Raw genomic sequence first — 18806 nt, 5'->3', positions numbered from 1 at the left:
ATGATAAAATTAATAAATTAAATTTTGGTGTGAATTTAATATGCAATAAAAGCAATCTTAATTCAATCGCATTAATAAATTATTGTTTTGAAAATTTCTGGAAAATATTTTAAAATATAAATTAAAATATGATATTTAAGATTTAAAAAGAAATTGAAACAAAATTTTAACATGGAGCAACCAAATCAAACTTCATTAACTTTGGATCCAAACGAAGAATAGGGTCACCTCTAGTTGTGATTTTATTGATCAATAAAATAATGATACAAAATCAAATTTTGATTAAATGATCAACTGTAAGTATGAAGATTGGTTGGCTAGTGCCGCATAACACACGCCAATGATATTTTGACTCTTTATTTCTGGAGTACTTATCATGATTATATTTTTATTTTTATCTGATATTTACAGTTGTAAATTCTTTAAAGAAATTGAGATTACAAAATCAAAATACTTTGAATAATTTATTTATTGGAAAACCAAAATATCCAAAATAAGAAAATTTCTTTAAATCAAACTTTGTACTATTGAGTACGACTTCATTTTTATCTTTTTGAGCAAAAAAGGCACTGGTTTTTGAATTGCCGTTAACGCCATAATGTTCCGGTTATTCCTCGCTATTCCTCGCTATTCCATCATACCCTTCCGCTACCTTTATTTTGAAATTTCAACCCAAAAACGAATCAAAATTCCGTTCCCAAAAATCACGAAAAAGCGCCGCGTCGTTTTCTTTTCAACACTTCCCGTTAAATCCAAGATTCGGGAACCGTTTCTTGAATTAACGCCACGTGAGAAAAGGTTACGGCCCACGCGTCAATCTCTTATTCGTCTTTTACACTCTATTTTAAGACGTTAGTGTTACGGCAGGTTTTCTATCGGCCGTGAAAAGTTTTCAATACAACAAAATTAGAGCAATAAAATAAAAATGACGTGTCCCTCCTATTTTCTTAACTTTAATTTATTCTTATTCATAATAAATTCGCAGCTTCTCCCTCTCTTCTCTTTCTCTGCCTTCTTTTCTATTCACATTTTCCATTTCTCTCTCTTTAGGTTTCGTTTCCTTTACTTCAAAATTAGAAAACTCAAGCTTCTTCGGTACGATTTTTTTTTCTCTCTTATTATTTTCTTTTTATTATCCATTCTTTTGATGATTCCTTTTTTTTTTTTTGGTTTGTTGTTGTTTCGATCTTCGTTTTCTTTTGAATGTGTATTTGGTGAGGTTTGTTCGTTTCTCTTGTTTGGCTGCTGAGAAATGCGATGAAAATAGAGAAAAGTATTTTTGAATTTCTCAGAAATTTTAAACGGTTAATTTTTTGTTTTTGAATTTTTTTCGCCAGCGTAAAAAATTTAGATTTGGAAACCTTTTTGTTGTCTTTATACATTTTCTCAGCAGAAAAACAAGGGATTAACTGAATAAATTATTTCAACTTACTCTTTTGGGTGTGTTTGTTGGAGATTGTTGTAAATACTTTCCGGATTTCTTTGAGGAAATACTAACCAGTGACTAACGGCATTTGGTGAGGTGATACACATTACTTTTTGTTGAACTTAGTAAAAGTAACGTGTTCAATACAAAATTTTCCCCAAAATGATAAATATATAATCCCGGTGCCTATAGGCAGTGGTTAAGCGGATCCTTTGTTTTTTATATTTGTTTTCCTCATTTAGGTGAAACATGACATTGAGGAAATTGGATATCAAGATTAGTAGTGTTACAATTTATTGACGAAAATAAGCTAAAAAAAAACTGAGAATTTTAGTTGTTGCAGTAGAATGATAGTATGATCTAATACTTGTTTTATAACCATTTTCTTGTGTGTTTGCTCTGAAGATTGATAGTGATGATGATGGTGGTGAACATGATGAGTTGATGACAATGCAAACGTTGATAAATGATGGAAAAGTCGAAATTAACTAGTTTTAAGTGTTTTTCAAAAGGAGATTGTCTACTACATACCAATATTCCCTAAAGAAATGCAGTTTTTCTTACATTTGAAGCATATGGGTTGAAAAGGTTTGATAATTTAGATTTTGGAGCATTATGGCTATTGCTGGTCTACACAATGTTTCTGTGCTTGAAAATTCCTTCCTAAGGGAGTCTCAGTCACAAACATCAAGAAGGCGGGAAAATGGTAGGACCCGGGCATCCTCTCTCCTGCAGATGTGGCGGGAGCTTGAGGATGAGCATGTGGTGAGTCATGCTCAAGAGAGTGCTAGTGAAAGAATGCTCCATACAAGGAGTGATGACCTCTCGGTGACTGATCTTTCTGATAGCCGAAATAGTGAACATAGTGGTGTTTCAGATGATGCGAGTGTGAGTGAGAATGAGTTTGGACAGTGGTTGCCAGATCGATTTGGGTTGCAGAGTAGGAATGGAGATTCAAGTAATCTTAGTTGTGAACATTCATCTGATTTGGGGGAAGTTGAAAGGGAAAGGGTAAGGCAAATTTTTCGGGAGTGGATGAACAGTGGTGGCAGGGATCGTACATCTAATGTTTCTTGTAGAAACAACAGTTCAAGAGCCCAGTGGCTTGGTGAAACTGAGCAAGAAAGGGTCAGAATTATAAGGGAGTGGATGCAAATGAATAGCCAGCAGAGAGGTGCTTGTGTTGACAGTAGAGAAGACCAAGCTGCTGATGTTGGTGCTCAAATTGATCGAGTTCTTGATGGATTGGTGATTAATCAGAATGAAGGCCGAACTGAGCTTGTCCGTAGGGGCATTCGTAAATTATGTGGCCGGCAGGCTTTGCTTGATATGCTTAAAAAGACTGAGAGAGAAAGGCAAACTGAGCTCCAGGGGTTGTTGGAGCATCGAGCTGTATCAAATTTTGCCCATCGCAACCGTATTCAGGTAAATGCATAAAATGTCAACCTTTTTTTAGGTGGCTATTTTCTTTATTTGTTCACATGTCCATGCTCTTTCAAATCTGCAAAATTGCAAATAAGGACACCCCCTCCCAACTCATATTTAAGGTAGATGCTAATTTAGTAGTTTTGGTGTTAGAGATTCACATGATGGAGATGCTTCTTACATGCTTTGAGAGCCTTAAGTCATTCTTTTAAGCGTAATATTTTCTCTAACAACAATATTATATGTGTAACTATTGATTTATGCTTTCCTGTTAAATTCTAGAAAATAACTTCATTGCAACTATGACATGCATACAAACAAGAGAAAGTCCATATGCGTGCTAGCCGTTGTAGATATTACACGGAAAAATTGAATGCTAATCTTGAACCAAGAGCAAAACTAATATCCCATGTCAACTATGGAATGGCAGCACATCTGTCTCAATTATTTGCCTGTTTTTTGTTCTTTCTATATTAATTGATGTTTACAACTGGTAGTTTGCGGCTTGTTCTGGAAATTAAATAATAAGAAATTCTAACAATGTTTATGAATCTTCTATACATGTCATTGTTGTTTGAAGGCAACTGTAGTGTATCTTAGCTTGCATTGGTAGCTTTAAACCAATTGACCTAGGCTTTGCTTGGTAGAGTGGAAAGAAAATTGGAAAGATGAATAATTGAAGGGGTAGAAAAATAGAAAATTGGAAAATATAATTGTTCTTTCCTTAGGTGTGCTTGGTAGGAAAGATGGAAAAATTGAAATAAAAGTAATTTTCTTTCCATCCATTGCTTGGTAGAGTTGAAAAATGAAAGGAAAGAAAATAAAACATTTGAAAAAATGCATAATTTTGAACTAACATACACCCTCTCTCATTTTCCCTCTTCTCATCATTCCAATTTGGAGGGATTGGTTTTTATGCATTAGGATGGAAAGTGTCCGTCTTTCCTCTTTTCTTTCTCCTCAATTTTCTTCCCTACCAAGCACACTCAAACTTATTTTCTTTCCATTTTTCCATTCCCTTCCACTTTTTCACCCAACCAAGCACACCCTTAAAGGTGTCCTGATGCTAATTGTTAACCTTTGGGTGTTATACCTTCTTGATTTTGGCATTAAACCAAACATGGGCTGCATTTACTGGCATTCATTTATTTCCATATTCTTTATGCAGTCATTGCTGAGAGGTAGATTCCTGAGAAATGACAGAATGGGTGAGGGTAACAGATCTACCTCTATTGCAGCCAGCGAATTAGGCTTATTAAGACAAAAGCAAACTGTATCTGGTCTAAGGTACTTTATTCTTCATGTCATATAAATAGCAGAGTTTTTTATTCAGTTAAGTTCATTTGATGCCATATTCTGAGACAATTCCTATCTTTTTACTTTCTGTAAACATCTTTCACAGAACTTTTTATTAGCAGACTTCAAGAAATGAAATTTTCTAATGTTTAGTGCATTGAGCTCAGTTGTCCAGCTAAGCAATATCTGTAATTTCTGTCAGATACTTAGTCACCTCATCTTTATGGGTTCAAAGCTGCATTCGGAAGAATGAATTTGAAACAAGGGATTTACTTTAGATTTGATTTTTCGCTAAGCTTAAAATAATGTCCCTTGCATTTAACTCAAATAAGGCAAAAAGATTCTTCCAAGGAAGAACATTTTGGTAACATTAAAGCTGTAGAAATTAGTAATACTATGGTGAATGTATTGAGGAATGTGATAAAGAGGTTGAGACTATAAATGCTAGTACTTTGCATATGCCTTTAATTTATTGTTCAAGTTCTCACATGAAAACCTGATGGATTTAGCATGTTAAGATATTAGGCATTGGTGTGGCTTCTTAGTTGTGACCTGGATTTCATGGTTTAACTTTCAAGTCATAAAACCAGCTTCTTGTGGAATAGCGTAAAGCCTCCTGCATCTCCTCTCCTCATACCTTGCAATGCCCGAGCCTTGTGTAGTAGGCTTCCCTTTTTCAAGTGTGACATTGACATAGCAAAACAGCTACATGAAGCTGAAATAATTTGGTAGTAAATATACATTTAAATGGTCATGTCTAAATTTGTAGTACCAGTTTGTGGTTCTATGGTTTTAGCTGTGATATATGTTTAATTTTGAGATTGTTTGTTCTTTTCCCTATAGTGGATAGTTGGTTGGCTGGTCTTAACTTAGTACCTGTTATACTTTCATTTTGCAATGAGCTTCGGCTGGTATGCTAGATGGCAGAATCCATTGGGCAAGTCTACAAACTTCAGGAATTGAGAACTTGACAGATATTTGGAGTGTATTCTTCATTATATTTAAATATTATATTTAAGTAGTTGAATGATTGTTTCAAAATTTACTTGGCAGGAGGGAGTTCCCTCATAAATGATAAAATGACTAGGTTGCATTTTAAATTGGTGTTTCTCCAAAAATCATTTTATTGATGGTTGGACATGTTATTGGCCTCCTAATTTTTGTTATCATAGTTGCTACTAATATGAGGATGTATTCCCATGAGATGCTAGATTGCAAAAAAAAAAAAATTTCTGCTTCTCTTTCTGATATAGCTTGACTATTGCTTTGATAACTTTTTGGATATTTTATTGGTGGAAGTTAAAATGTTGAATTAATATGTTATAACCTTTACCCATTATATTTATGTGACGCCATTTTTACCATTCCATTGTAACATTTTGCAACCTGTGCCTTTGTTTCAGGGAAGGGTTTTTCTCCAGACTGGATAATTCTGGTTCTGGTCCTGCTAGCAGTAATCATTCCGATACATCATCTAATGCTGATACTAATGCTAATAGAAATGAGCAAAACCAAGTAAATAACTCTGAACATGAGAATGAGCAAACAGACAACCAAATGTTTTTGCATGGTATAACTGATTTAGGGGATGATGTTGAAGATGTACGTTGGCAGGAACCCTCTGCTCGGGTAGAAGAGTGGCGGGAACGAATTTGTGGGAGTGTTGCTAGAGAGTGGCAGTGGTCTTTCAGTGATGAGTCTAATGAGAGCAGGGAAGCTATTGGAGAAATCTTGGATGGGGACTGGCAAGAAAATCTTGCCAATGAATCGTCCCTTGAAACTTTGCCGAATGAAGCTGGAGAACATTCTAACCTACAAGAAGCTGATGAAACATCTTATGAACATTCTCCCCAAAATGACAGAGAAAATTTGGAAGGCAATCCAGCTGTACAGATTGATGGGCAAGAATCTGCTTCTCTAGTTGAACTATGGCAGGAAGAGGATCAAGAAACTGCAGAAGCAGACTGGCAGGAAGCTGGCGTTGAGTATAATGAGTCCATGGATGGTAATGAAGAAGCCTCTGAGAGGCACCATGAAGATGGAGGCTTGCGCGGGACTGCACAGGATTGGATGGAAGGGTCTTACAATCAAGAACCTGTTACTATCAGAAGAACAGATACATTTTATTTTCCTGATGATGATAATGTACACAGCATGGAACTGAGGGAACTGTTAAGCAGGTATGAATTTTATAACTGTTGGGCTTATGTGATTAGATTTTTCTAATTCGGTACTTTTATAACCCGAGTTACTTTTATGTAGGAGAAGTGTGTCTACTCTTCTTCGTAGTGGTTTCCGTGAGAGTCTTGACCAGTTGATACAATCATATGTGGAAAGGCAAAATCATGCTCCTGTTGACTGGGAGTTGGAAGGAACATCTCCGTCTCCTGCATCTCTTGAGCAAGACCTAGAACAGCAAAGTGGGGATCAGAATGATGGCCACGGGGATGCTGAGACTCCTCCACTCACCCTTCCTTCACCCAGGATGCCGCCTATGCAACCACTCTGGGATCAGGATTCACACCATTATAATTGGGCATCACATGCTGTGCATCAACGCTTTGGCATTGTATGTCATTTCTTCCTTTCTGCAACTTGATTCTGTTTTTGATTATCTTAGTTTTCAATAGATACTTCTGAACTATATCCCGTATTTTTCTGAAAGCATATTGTTTCATTTGTTTGTTACATTATTTAATTTAAAACTTTTGTTTTATATGTCTAGCATAATGACCAACTAATAGCCTTCTGGATGAAATCTAGTATTAAGCTTCTCCAAGTTAGCAGAATTGATGAATTTAGCCATACAATACATGCTGGATGGTTAAGCTACAATATACATCCTTGTACTTTTGGATAGCTAAACTGCAAAATTCTTCCTTCTATCTTTTAATAGTGAAACATTTGTGGTTCTTTGTGCTTCATATGTAGTTCACTACATGCTAGTATATAGGATTTCACTAATAATTGGGGGCTTGGGGATTATTTATGAGCTTAAATTTCTTTGAGTACTCTTCTTTTGGTCTCCACTTACATTTAATCGTGCTCCGCTAATTTGCTGCAGGAGTGGGAGGTCATTAACGATTTGAGGATTGACATGGCTAGGATGCAACAAAGGATGAATAATATGCAGAGGATGCTGGAGGCTTGTATGGATATGCAACTTGAGATACAGCGGTCAATAAGACAAGAAGTTTCTGCTGCCCTTAACCGTTCAGCTGGTTCACAAGGTTTGTTCTTCTTTTCCTTCTGTATCAGCTCACTTGGGTTGTATTTCCTTCTGGATTACTCCAGGAGACTGCTTATGCCTCATAAGGCTCTCTACTTGTCATTGCTCCTATTTATCATTTAAGATATCGAGGAGGGAAAAGAGTAGGGAATAAACTGCAGATTTTTCCTTTTTGTAATAAATTATGGATTTTCTTGTTCTGTAAAGAAAGCTGAAAGTTTCTCATGCTGGGTTTGTTTCATATTCTGTTTGTTAATCATCGAAATGTTCTGCTGCAGGGGTGATTGACGACAACTTGCCGAAGGATGCTTCTAACTGGGACAATGTCAGGAAAGGCATCTGTTGTATATGCTGTGAAGGCAACATTGATTCATTGCTGTACAGGTAAATCTTAAAAATTGATCCGCTAGTTTCCTATAAATTTGAGGCCTTAAATTTTCTGTATCTTATTGTTACAGATGTGGGCACATGTGCACGTGCTCAAAATGTGCCAATGAGCTGGTCCATGTTGGAGGAAAATGTCCAATGTGTCGGGCACCGGTAGTTGAGGTCATTCGTGCCTACTCAATCCTTTAATATGAAGAGTATTTATATAAAAAGAACAGAAGGAAAACAGAAACCCAGAATACGATTTTATATAAAATTTTCATCAGTTCTTTTTCTTAAAAAAAAATTCTGGATCACTCCAAGTATCCCATTTTCCATATCTCTCATTTATTTAATTTAACCCTTTCTTGGGTCCCTTCCCCTGTCGTGATTTGAGTACATAAATTGAGTGTATGGTTGAAACGGAAAGTGTCATATATTTACTAATCCTTATAAACTTTCGAGTGTAAAAATCATTAATTATAATTGATGCAAGGATTGATGGATTGTATTTTACTTTGGAGGATATAAGATCATATTCACCGTTTTCGTTTTTCCTTAATGAAAGGTGCTTCAGTAGAGATGGATGATCCACGCCACACTTTATAGAGTCGCTTCACAAGTTGGTGTGCGATTATTTTCCTTTCAACAATAATTTTTAAGAATCTTACTTCCTATAGTTTGGCTTTGTTAGTTAACTCGAATTAAGTAACATGACTTTTCAAAGTAGGATTAATTCATTTGTGCGAGTGCTTGTGAGTTCTTTTTATGACATATTCATCTGGAAACGACTCTTGAAAGCTTCCGCTGCAGGGGGGGGAAAAGTTGTAAGATTTTCATTTTATTACGCTAGTTAATGGTATTTGCTAATAGACAAGAAATATTTTTCATTTCTATGACTTGTTATGATAATAGCCGTTTGTTGATAATCGCTAATTTTTCTACTATGTCATAATTTTCACGTTTCGATTCATACGATTGGGATTTATATTGGATATGGAACAGGATGGGTTACTTATTGGACTAAGTCCAAAAGTAACAATCAAAATTTGCTCTGATTTTTGAGGGGTTAGATTTCGACGTGTTGCACCAAGCCCTTTTAGGAGTCATTGGTTTCAGCTTTCAACGTAAAAGTATACTACATATGAATATCATTTATATCAATTGATAGGCTCGTTCTGTTTCAATCTTGAAGTTTCAAGAAGCTCGTTATTTCATTTTGATATAGTAAGTTTGAAAAGTAACAAAAGTTAATCAAGAAAAATTAGTTTGCTTTCTTTTAAGTCTAAACAAGATTCTCTAAACTTGACGCAAAATCGCCCTCTCCACTTAATAACAAATTATTAACAACAACAATAAATATAACAATCTCGAAGCCTCTCGATTTTCGTTGATTTATTTTTGTCCCATGATTTTCCTTGAAACTTGGGCAAGGGAATAATTTAAAAAAAAATTATGTTTATTAACATCTACTGCGTGTCAGTCACATTGGTACTTGTAGCTGTAGGTATCAAAAACTCAATGTTCGCGGCAACGTGGCGCGTTGCTCCAAACTTGAACAGCTACTTGCTCTCCTAATCTTTGATTCTGGTTCCATCACCATACACGTTTCACTGATCTCAACCGCAGGTGACTGATCAACTGTCTCCTGCAGATCACCCAATTCACTGCTACCGCCGTCGCCGCCGACGTTCGTGATCTCCAACAACCGGGTCCCTCTACAAACGGGACAGGAGACATGGGAAGCTAGCCACGTGTCAATGCATTCGACGTGGAAAACATGTTCGCAATGCGGTATCGTTTTAAGACATTGATTCTCTTCAAACTCGCTCAGACAAACGGGGCAATCTATCTGATACTTGGCATTCCCACGGTAAGAATATACGGGCAATGACCGAATGGTCGTCGGGTCAAGTCCTTTGCGTGAAGCCGAGACAAGATGAAAATCAGAGGGGAATGGAAATGGGTCATGGGGGCCACCACGGTAACGTCTTCTACGAGATAGATGGGCCGATGGGTCTTCCGAGAAACGACGAATGAAGATAGAGAAAAAGCCCATGAAGAAGAGCACAGTGAGGAGAACGACGCAAGTAAGAGCCATGGCGGAATCAAAAGGAGGGTTGTAGGGAGGTGACTTTTTAGATGAGGACGGCGGAGATGAGGTGGCGTTAGTGGTGTTGGGGAAGTGGAGGGGTGGAAATGAGGTGGTGGAGGAGGAGTAAGGAGAGTCATAGTAGAGGAAGAGTTTCCGGTTGTAGGGTTTCATTTGAAGTTGAGGAAACAGAAAAAAGGGTAAGATAAATTATTATACAAGGAACTATGGAGATAAATTATTATAAAATGTATAGAATTATAGATAACGGGGATAAGGTGGACGGTCGGAATCATCCATACTGAAGTTGATGTAACAATAATAGTAATAAAACTAATAAAATTAAATGTCCTGTCATAATTAAAATTTTTATTTAAAATTCTACACTGCCTTTAAAGGAATAATAAGATTATCAATATATTAAATTATTTAGCATAAAATTACTTTGCAAAATATAAAATTTTGTGTTTAATTGATGAAATTAAAATTATTTAAAAGCACAATTTATAAAATTATTTTTATTGCAAAATTTATTTTAACAAATTTAATTCTTTTAATGTTTTTAATTTTATAAAATTATAATAAATAATAAAATTGTTGTTTTTTATTACAGATTTATATATATATTAATAAATAGATATATGATATTAAAATAAATTTATAAATCATAATAATAATTCAAGAAAATAAAAATAGTCATTAAAAAAATATAACAATTAATAATTTATTTTAATTTATATATATTAATAAATATAAGATGTTGAAATAAATTTATAAAATAAGCTTGGAAGTTTAGATGCCGACATGTTTTGTTAAAATAAGATTATTTAGAAGCGTTGCACCATATTAATGGGAGCTTGATAATTAATCAATCGGGATCATGTTTCAAAAAATTAAATTAAATTTCTTGAGATTGTAAGAAATATATTTCGATTTCATCATGAGTGTTGAATTTAGGCAACAAATGTATTGTACCCGTATATACTATAAAGGTAAAAATGGTAGCGTCTATCCCTATCCCTCTACTATTAAAATAATATTTTTTTAACTGTTTAGTGTTAAAATAAGAATGGTGCCGCCTATACATCACCCTCTATCCATCTAAATATACCATTTTAGTACATAATTGTTTCAACGTACTATTTTGATAAATTTTTTATTATATTTTTTTTGGTAAAAAGACCCATCACTATGGAGAAACTCCCTCCCACCCTACACTATTCCATTATCCAAAATGAGTAACAAATTAGGTTGCCATAAAAGTTTTGGGACAAACAAACAACTATTTTATTAACTTTAATTCTGAGATTTATTTGTAAAAATATTATTTTTTTATTTTTAATTACGCTAATATTTCAATTTTTGATATTTTTAAATAACTCTTTAATACTATATTAAGGTTAGACTTAAGATACTTATTTTATACATATACATAGGAGGGGAGGCGTACGATACCAGCACTTCTTTTTCTCAATTCAATTTTTGCTTTGCTGTTCATTTCTGTCTTTTTCTTTTTTTTGCCTGCGCAATACTGCGCTTTGCGCTTTGCTCTTTTCTTTTCTTTTATTTTAATTAATCATTGTTGAAACCTCCATTAAATATATTTATTTTCATGAGTAATTAAATTTTTATCTAATTTTAGGTCGATAAATAATCTGATAGAGAGTCGTGAGATATGAACATGTACTTAAAAATTTTCATTCTTGTATTAGTTGTTTCTTTGATTTAAAAAATTCAAGTAAAAAATAGTTTGTTAATTCAGTGTTGAAAAGTATATAATTGGAAGTATTAAGTCAATCGTCTATTGTATTATATTGACGTGTCTAATTAAGTAGTTAATTAGATTTCATAAAGAGAAATTGTAATTAGATCTAAACTACCTGTGTGGTTGAGGTTATGGATTCGAGTTAGATCCATTTAGTTCAGCCAGTTACTTAAAAATTACCTATTTTTCACTGTTATTTCAACTTCAATTACTTCTGTTATTTTTATTTTTATTAAATTTAAATATTTCTTTTATGCATTGTGAAAATCTAAACATGCAACTTAATTAAAGCGAAACGACAATTTTAGATATATTTAAATTTTTGTAAGATCGATCTTATTCTTTATACTACTATTTATTTATCATTTAGGCGTAATAATGTTATTTTTGGTAGAATCCGCATCCATCATCTAGGCTTTCCCAAACTCAAACTTTAACACAACCTCACATACGAGTAACTTCATTGGCTAGTAGAAGTGGTCTTCACAATTAACGTAAATACATCTTAACTGCTACTATGAACGGAGACAAGAGTTGAAAATATCCACTGGCAAAACAACAATCTGAGGCTTCCTGGAAATCCACTTACTCACAAACGGACAAGTACTGGAACCTAAATATCTAGACTGCAATTCCATTTCCATCCTACAACTGCTATTACCAATTTGTATGTTAATTACATTAACAACAAAGTAAATTCTTCCGATTTAGGTAAAATAGTTAATGTGATAGCTTTCCTGCTTGCTGCTGCTTTTTTATCTTTAGTTGTTAGCATAGTTGATTGGTTCTTCTTCCAAAACATTGGAGGGAAGCCTTATTGCTTGCTTCTTTAGCCAATTGGAACTTCAACTGAACTCTACACTCTCTTGGATTCTTTTTGTCTTTGCTTAACCTTTCTACAGAAGTTTCAGTCTGCAGCTGCATTGTCTTACCACGTTATTCCTCGGGAATTGAAAATCCAATTCAAAACTCAATAAAGAGATTTAAAAGCCCACTGCTCTTTACACATGGCTGCAGAATTACATTTCACACTGTCCAGTTTTCTTTATCTGTTTTGCTTAGTGGAAATTCATTTAATCACAAAAGGGACTAAAGGGTATCGATTGCACCCTTCATCTCAACTTTTATGTGCCCAGCAAGTGATGTTATCCTAAATTATTATTTCAGCTGCTGAAGATGAAGCTCTGCTAAACTTTGCTCAATCTATCGTCTTCTCTTTTATAAATCTTTGAAGGCCACCTCCCCTTTTAATTTAGGTAGCTTCAATTACAAAAAGTGCGATTCTATAATGGTGCTAAGAAATGAAAATAAAACTTTTCAATGTAATAATCATGGATTCAATTAAAAGAAGATGTAAACAAAGTTTAGAGTTGAAGTTTCTCTTTTTTGATACATTACAAATTGGGGATTTCATTGTTAAAGCTTCAACTCTAGACATCAAGTTATCAATATAAAATTTTAATCACTTACTTTTTAAGTTGCGGAAGATATATAGAGTTGAATTTTGATTAACATTGAAAAATAAATAGAGTGAAAACAATGTCAGAACGACATTCCAATACCAAATCAACAAATATTTAAAAATAAAAAATAAAATGTTAAAGACAGTTCAGTATTTTACGTGGCAATGAATGAATGACTTGATATATGGAGATTATTAGAAGAATGTGTAGGCATGCATGTGCCAAAGTCAAAACATCGTAAAAGGAATAACTAATGCAATATATCCGACATACAACATGCACGGTTCCATGTCAATTACTAAAATTTAAACTTAGAGTGACACCAGGGAAATAAAAAAATAAATAAATAAATACTGACAGGAAACAAAAAAGAAAAACACAGGGAAGATACATTACTTGGCATTTTGAAAGATTGCAAAACATGAAACAGTCTTAACCCAAACTCCCCTCCTATCAATACAAATAGAAAGATGTCTAAAATATTCAGAATCCTAGGCGTTGAGAATCTATGTTCCAACAAATAGAAAGGGAAAAAATGGGATCTTTTAGAGCCAAAATTGGGAGTATTAAAGTGGATTCACATGGTTGGCTTGGTTCTCTCTTCCAATGAAGCGTGAGTGCTAGATTTCTTGCCATTCTATAGCACTGACCCCAGAAATCGAACCCAAAGTGGCCCGAGGTTAAATGCTATTTTCTAGCAGTGGCAGCTACACTCTTGTCCTTTTTTGTCTATTCTTTGTGCTCTTTGACACCATTTCCTCGCAATTTTGGATAAAGTTCACTTTTAAGGAAAAAATTGAATAGAAAGAAATTCTGGGTTTAGTCATATGTTTCATAAGGTTCATTTTAAAGATGATATTCGACGAGATTATATTTGTGTAATTATTAGTGTCCTCTTATCTTTGTGAACAAATTTGAAAAGGGAGGATTATTACGAGACACGTAAAGGAAGGCCACACCACATGCTCCTGCTCTCAATTTGCCTAAACAAAATCGCAACTCAACTGCGTACTGTCTAGGATTTAAAATAATGTCTTGACATTAATTTGTCCTAAAGACTAAAAGTTATTTTAACTTTCGGCAACAAAATTTACACAAACAAATTGATAATGTGGGCAAATCACACCCATAATATTGACAGAAAGTGGGCATAAAAGATGGTAAAACTGCTTGTCCTTATTAGGTTTTGTGCTACCCTATAGCTTTTCCCTATCATATAGTAACCTAAATACGAAAAATTACTCCATAATACTAAATTTATTATACTTAGGGTGATGATACGTATTTCTTACAAGTTTAAACAATATTAAGACACAAATTATACCATCATGTCCAAGTTATAAATTTTATGTAGGAGGTGAAATAAAATTATAAATTGGGTCAAAATTGAAAATTTTATTTAAATAAAGCTTAGATTAAATAATAAATTTTTAGTAGGAAATGATTTTTTTTTCAAATAACTAAAAGATTCTAGTCATCATTATATTAAAATGAATGCCACATCTATATGTAATATAGAACCAGCTCATTAGAAAGCCATTATAAGAGTAAAAGTGACTATAAAGAAAATGAATAGGGTCAAATTGTCTTTTACTTTATTATTTTTTATTCAATATATCTAATTAAATATTCCTAAGCATTTATAAGATTAATTTTACATTAAGTTTGAATAGACAAATTTAACATTATTATTATATTATAATGATGATGATTAATAAATCTCTTTGGTATTATATACAATTAGATATACCTACACATTTGTAATGTTTTACATTGTTATATTTAACTTTTTTAGTACACATGGATAATTTAGACAATTTTCATATAAAATAATAAAGTAAGTGAGGTTTTAATATTCATTCAAAAATGTAGAGTCTTTAAATAATACATTACATATATGACCCCATTTTAATTCTACAACTTCCTTTTACCTCATTTTTCTTCATTTATGTTTGCAAATTTGAAGGGTCGATGTACTCATTAAATTCAAACCCTATCAATAATCAGCTTTTGATTGTCTTTCCTATTAGTTTAAGATCAAGGCTAATTAAGCATGCTCTCTTAATAATTGATTTAAATTATTTTCTTGCTTATAGGTTTGGGAAGCAACATTTTTATTTTTAAATTAAGTTGATTTATGATTGGAATTACTTGCTGCAATATTTTTCTATTTAATATTATAACTCTTTATTTTTCATTAATACTTTTGGTTATTGATTTTTTTCTATAAATACTTATTATTAAGATATCAATACTTGTGAAAAACGAGAATATTGTTTTTCATTAAATATTATTTTCTCAATATTATATCCAATCAAAATTACTTTATTATAAGAAGGATGAGAATGAGTTTGGAGATTTTTATTTTATTTTTCATTTTTATTAAATTCTTTTGAAGCAAATAAAGATAAATTTAGTAATTTTTTTAAATTTAATGATTGTGTTTTAAAAATTTCTTTTATAGCGAATTAAGTTATTTTCATTTACCAAAGTTAATTATATTTGTTTGTTTTAAAATTTTAAAATTTTATGATAAATTAAATTAAATTATTTATGTGAGAATCTCTTACATGAGTGGATTGTGTAATTTTAGTGTATAAAAATAGAAAAGTTGGAAGTAGATGGCTATATTTGGTAAGTGATATAATAAGAGTGATGAAAATTACATCACCTTTTGCTATATCTATGTGCCTAATTAGACTGGTCAAGAACTCTTTATATCTTTAATTAAACAAAATTTAGAATTAGAATTATTTGGTTAAAAATAAAAAAGAGAGTTAGTATATAACATTTCTCATAATTAAGCAATTTGTTTTAATATACTCTTTAATGTATAAATGTATAGAATCAGAGTCAAGCAGGCTAAATGTTAAAAAGAAAAAGTTATATTATTTTAACAGGATCCATCACATAATTCCCTGTCAAACTTAGATTCAATAATTATTTATGATTTAAGAAATATCTTTTTTTATCATTAAGAACTTTAATTATTGCTCCAAGTATTTAAAAATTAAGAAAATTTTACTAAATTTGATCCAAAATAATCAACCTTTGTTTTAGATTTTAAAATAATCTGTCTTTAATTTTCATTTATCCATCCCTACTGGAATAGAATGATGCAAGTACATAAAACAGCTAATACCATTCAGTGATGGAATAAAATGTAGGCATGAATGAATAAAGGCTGACAACTTTGAAAACTTTGACATCAATATATTTCTTTTATAATTTCAACAAATTAATTGTGCAGCTAATTCACAACCTTTTTTTTCCCTTGTTTAGTTGAACCTATCTTTCATCTTCATATCCAATTTTTGATGAACAAAATGAAGGGCAAATTATTTAGTAAGAAACTAAATTCGACATCGCATTAATTAATTTACATGGTGATAATCTAGATTTAATGCTAATTAATTTTGAATAATAATAAATAAATAAATAAGGTAATTAAAATGATCAAGCACTCCTACATCTCCTCCTCTTGATATCGGGAGAGGCATCAACTGTAAGTGGGTGAGAGTTAGAGCGAAAGAACGACTCTACCTCTTCTCTTCTTGTAGTTTCAAAGAAGTGCAACTCAGATAACTTCCTCTTGTGGACCATACTTACTCTCACTTTCTTCTTTGGCGTCGGCGGGCAGCTTCGGATGGTGGGTATTTTGTGATCACTCGAAGTTGGCGTTTTGCACTCTTCTTTTTCTTCTTCTTCAATACCTTCCCTCCATGCCAACCCTCCTTCTTTAACTACATCTTTTTCAAGCCTTTCTTTTTGTTGTTGTTCTTCAAGTTTTTGCAGACTTTCTTGAAGAATAGTTTCATGGTGATCCTTGGACATGGAGGTGAAGGTAGACCGTATAGCTAAAGATAGGTGATTGGGCCGAGAGAATTTTTGAAATTTGTAGCCCCTAGTTTCTTTCTTATCTTTTTGAAATTGCATATATAAATATATTATATATGTGTGTGTGTGTTGTGTAATGTCTACTCAGATTCGGCACCTTCATTTCTTTGTATTTTATTTTTCACGCTTTATATACCCTTTCTTCCACGTTATTTCTACCTTTGGAATTAACCATTGAAGCTTCTTTCTAATCACGACAAGGCTGTGATCTTATTGTAATGAATGTTCACTAAAAGTTACTGCGAAGAAAGGGAAACTTTACACCATTATATTCATAGCTCATATCCCAAAAGAGGAATGGTAACAAATTGACAGTAATTAAACATCAACTTCCTTTGCTACTTTCCTCTCACATACCATACATTAATACTTGATTTTGATAACGCAAATCTGAGAACCAATGTTGTGTGTATAAATCAATATCCAAAGATATACGAATTTGGAGTTAATTTAATTTATTTATGCTGAAAATTATTATTATTATTATTAACTTTTGCAAAATAACATCCGTAGATTTTGAACGAATTCTATAATTTTAATTTATTTGTAAATTACATAATTGATTTTATATGAACATAGGATGAGAAAATAAGCCTTTTAGGATGGAAAGAGTGTCAATCTGTGTGCACCTGTCATATCAATGTATCTCTCTTTTGCTTGTCTGCATATACTACTACGGGCATAGGATACCGTTTTGGACTTGGAAAATAATTCCAGTCTTGACAAAGACATACAGTCCCCTGTCACGTTATAATTTATAACCTAATAAATAACTCAATTATATTATTCAATATATATCTTATTGTCGATCAATCATATCTCACCACCTCATCTCTTTAATCTAATTTTTATTATTCAAATTCTAAAAACTATTCTTTTTCTCCACTGGTGAATGTAAAAACAGAAAAAATAAATAATTTTAGACAAGTAAAAGAAAAGAAGAAGAAGAAGAAGAAGAAGAAGAAGAAGAAGAAATACTAGGGCAAAGGGTACTATTACATAAGCACTTTCCTTCAATATCTTTGTTAAACGTTTTTGTTGTATTCTTTTTTATTTTTAAATGGTAGCAAAAGATTTGAAGGATACCACAAGAATATATAAGTGTGGAAATGGCAACAGTGATGGACGCGATGCAAACAATTAAAGTCCAGAAATTGAGGCAATTGGTCCCAAAAGGAAGACCCCATTTTAATATTGTTTCCTTGGATTAGCCTTTTACTATAGATCTCCATTCTACGTACAAAATAACTAGTTAACGGTTAAAAATTTTACATTAGTTTGATAGTCAGATATGTTTTGTCTTCCATTTCTGAGGTCTGGTTTCCGGTCACAACTTCTCGCAGTAAGCTGAAAATCTCTCACATTTTCTCTTGCCGATGACCAACTTTTTTTTTTTTTTTGTAGAGCTGATAAAAAATCAATACAAACTCCCACCATGAACAATATCAAACATGTTTGTCGACTCCAAATACGTTTCCCAGAGGAGTCTGTTAAAAGATTATATATATAAAAAAATGAGTAAAACTATAAGATATAAATGTCCAATATGTAGCATACCAAACACAGCCTAACAGTATTTAGTTTAGGGTATTAACTATTAAGCAAGAAAAAGAAAAAAAAAAATCATCCTTCAGTTTTGCGGCGATAACAAACCAGAATGAACGGTTGAGATGCAACTTGCCATTCGTAAGCAGAGTCAATAAACATAAATAAATACATGGATCCTATGGTGAAATGAAACTAAAAATGTGTTTTTAAAGTTTTGAGTTGTGACGTGTGCAAATTTATCAAACATACATATTTGTTTACTAAGATTATCTACACTTAAGATTATCTCAACCAAATAT

General features: G+C 32.6%; 2 protein-coding genes across 2 annotated transcripts; one reads left to right on the top strand and one right to left on the bottom strand.

Annotated features, from left to right (window-relative positions):
- Nucleotides 1–874: 874 nt before the first annotated feature.
- Nucleotides 875–8309, top strand: LOC108453045 (uncharacterized). Its single transcript, XM_017750931.2, has 8 exons — nt 875–1095; nt 1832–2851; nt 4020–4138; nt 5551–6327; nt 6410–6716; nt 7212–7377; nt 7655–7760; nt 7835–8309. The coding sequence occupies exons 2-8, from the start codon at nt 2042–2044 to the stop codon at nt 7950–7952; spliced, it is 2403 nt and encodes an 800-aa protein (XP_017606420.1). The 5' UTR covers nt 875–1095; nt 1832–2041; the 3' UTR covers nt 7953–8309.
- A 728-nt stretch (nt 8310–9037) lies between these two features.
- On the bottom strand, nt 9038–10087 carry LOC108453046 (RING-H2 finger protein ATL57-like). The gene has a single exon (XM_017750932.2). The coding sequence runs from the start codon at nt 10006–10008 to the stop codon at nt 9253–9255; it is 756 nt and encodes a 251-aa protein (XP_017606421.1). The 5' UTR covers nt 10009–10087; the 3' UTR covers nt 9038–9252.
- Between the last annotated feature and the right edge of the window lie 8719 nt (nt 10088–18806).

Source organism: Gossypium arboreum, chromosome 5 (assembly GCF_025698485.1).
Source record: "Gossypium arboreum isolate Shixiya-1 chromosome 5, ASM2569848v2, whole genome shotgun sequence".
Taxonomy (NCBI): domain Eukaryota; kingdom Viridiplantae; phylum Streptophyta; class Magnoliopsida; order Malvales; family Malvaceae; genus Gossypium; species Gossypium arboreum.
Note: the sequence above shows the minus strand (reverse complement) of the source record. Positions and strands in the feature narration are given on the sequence as shown.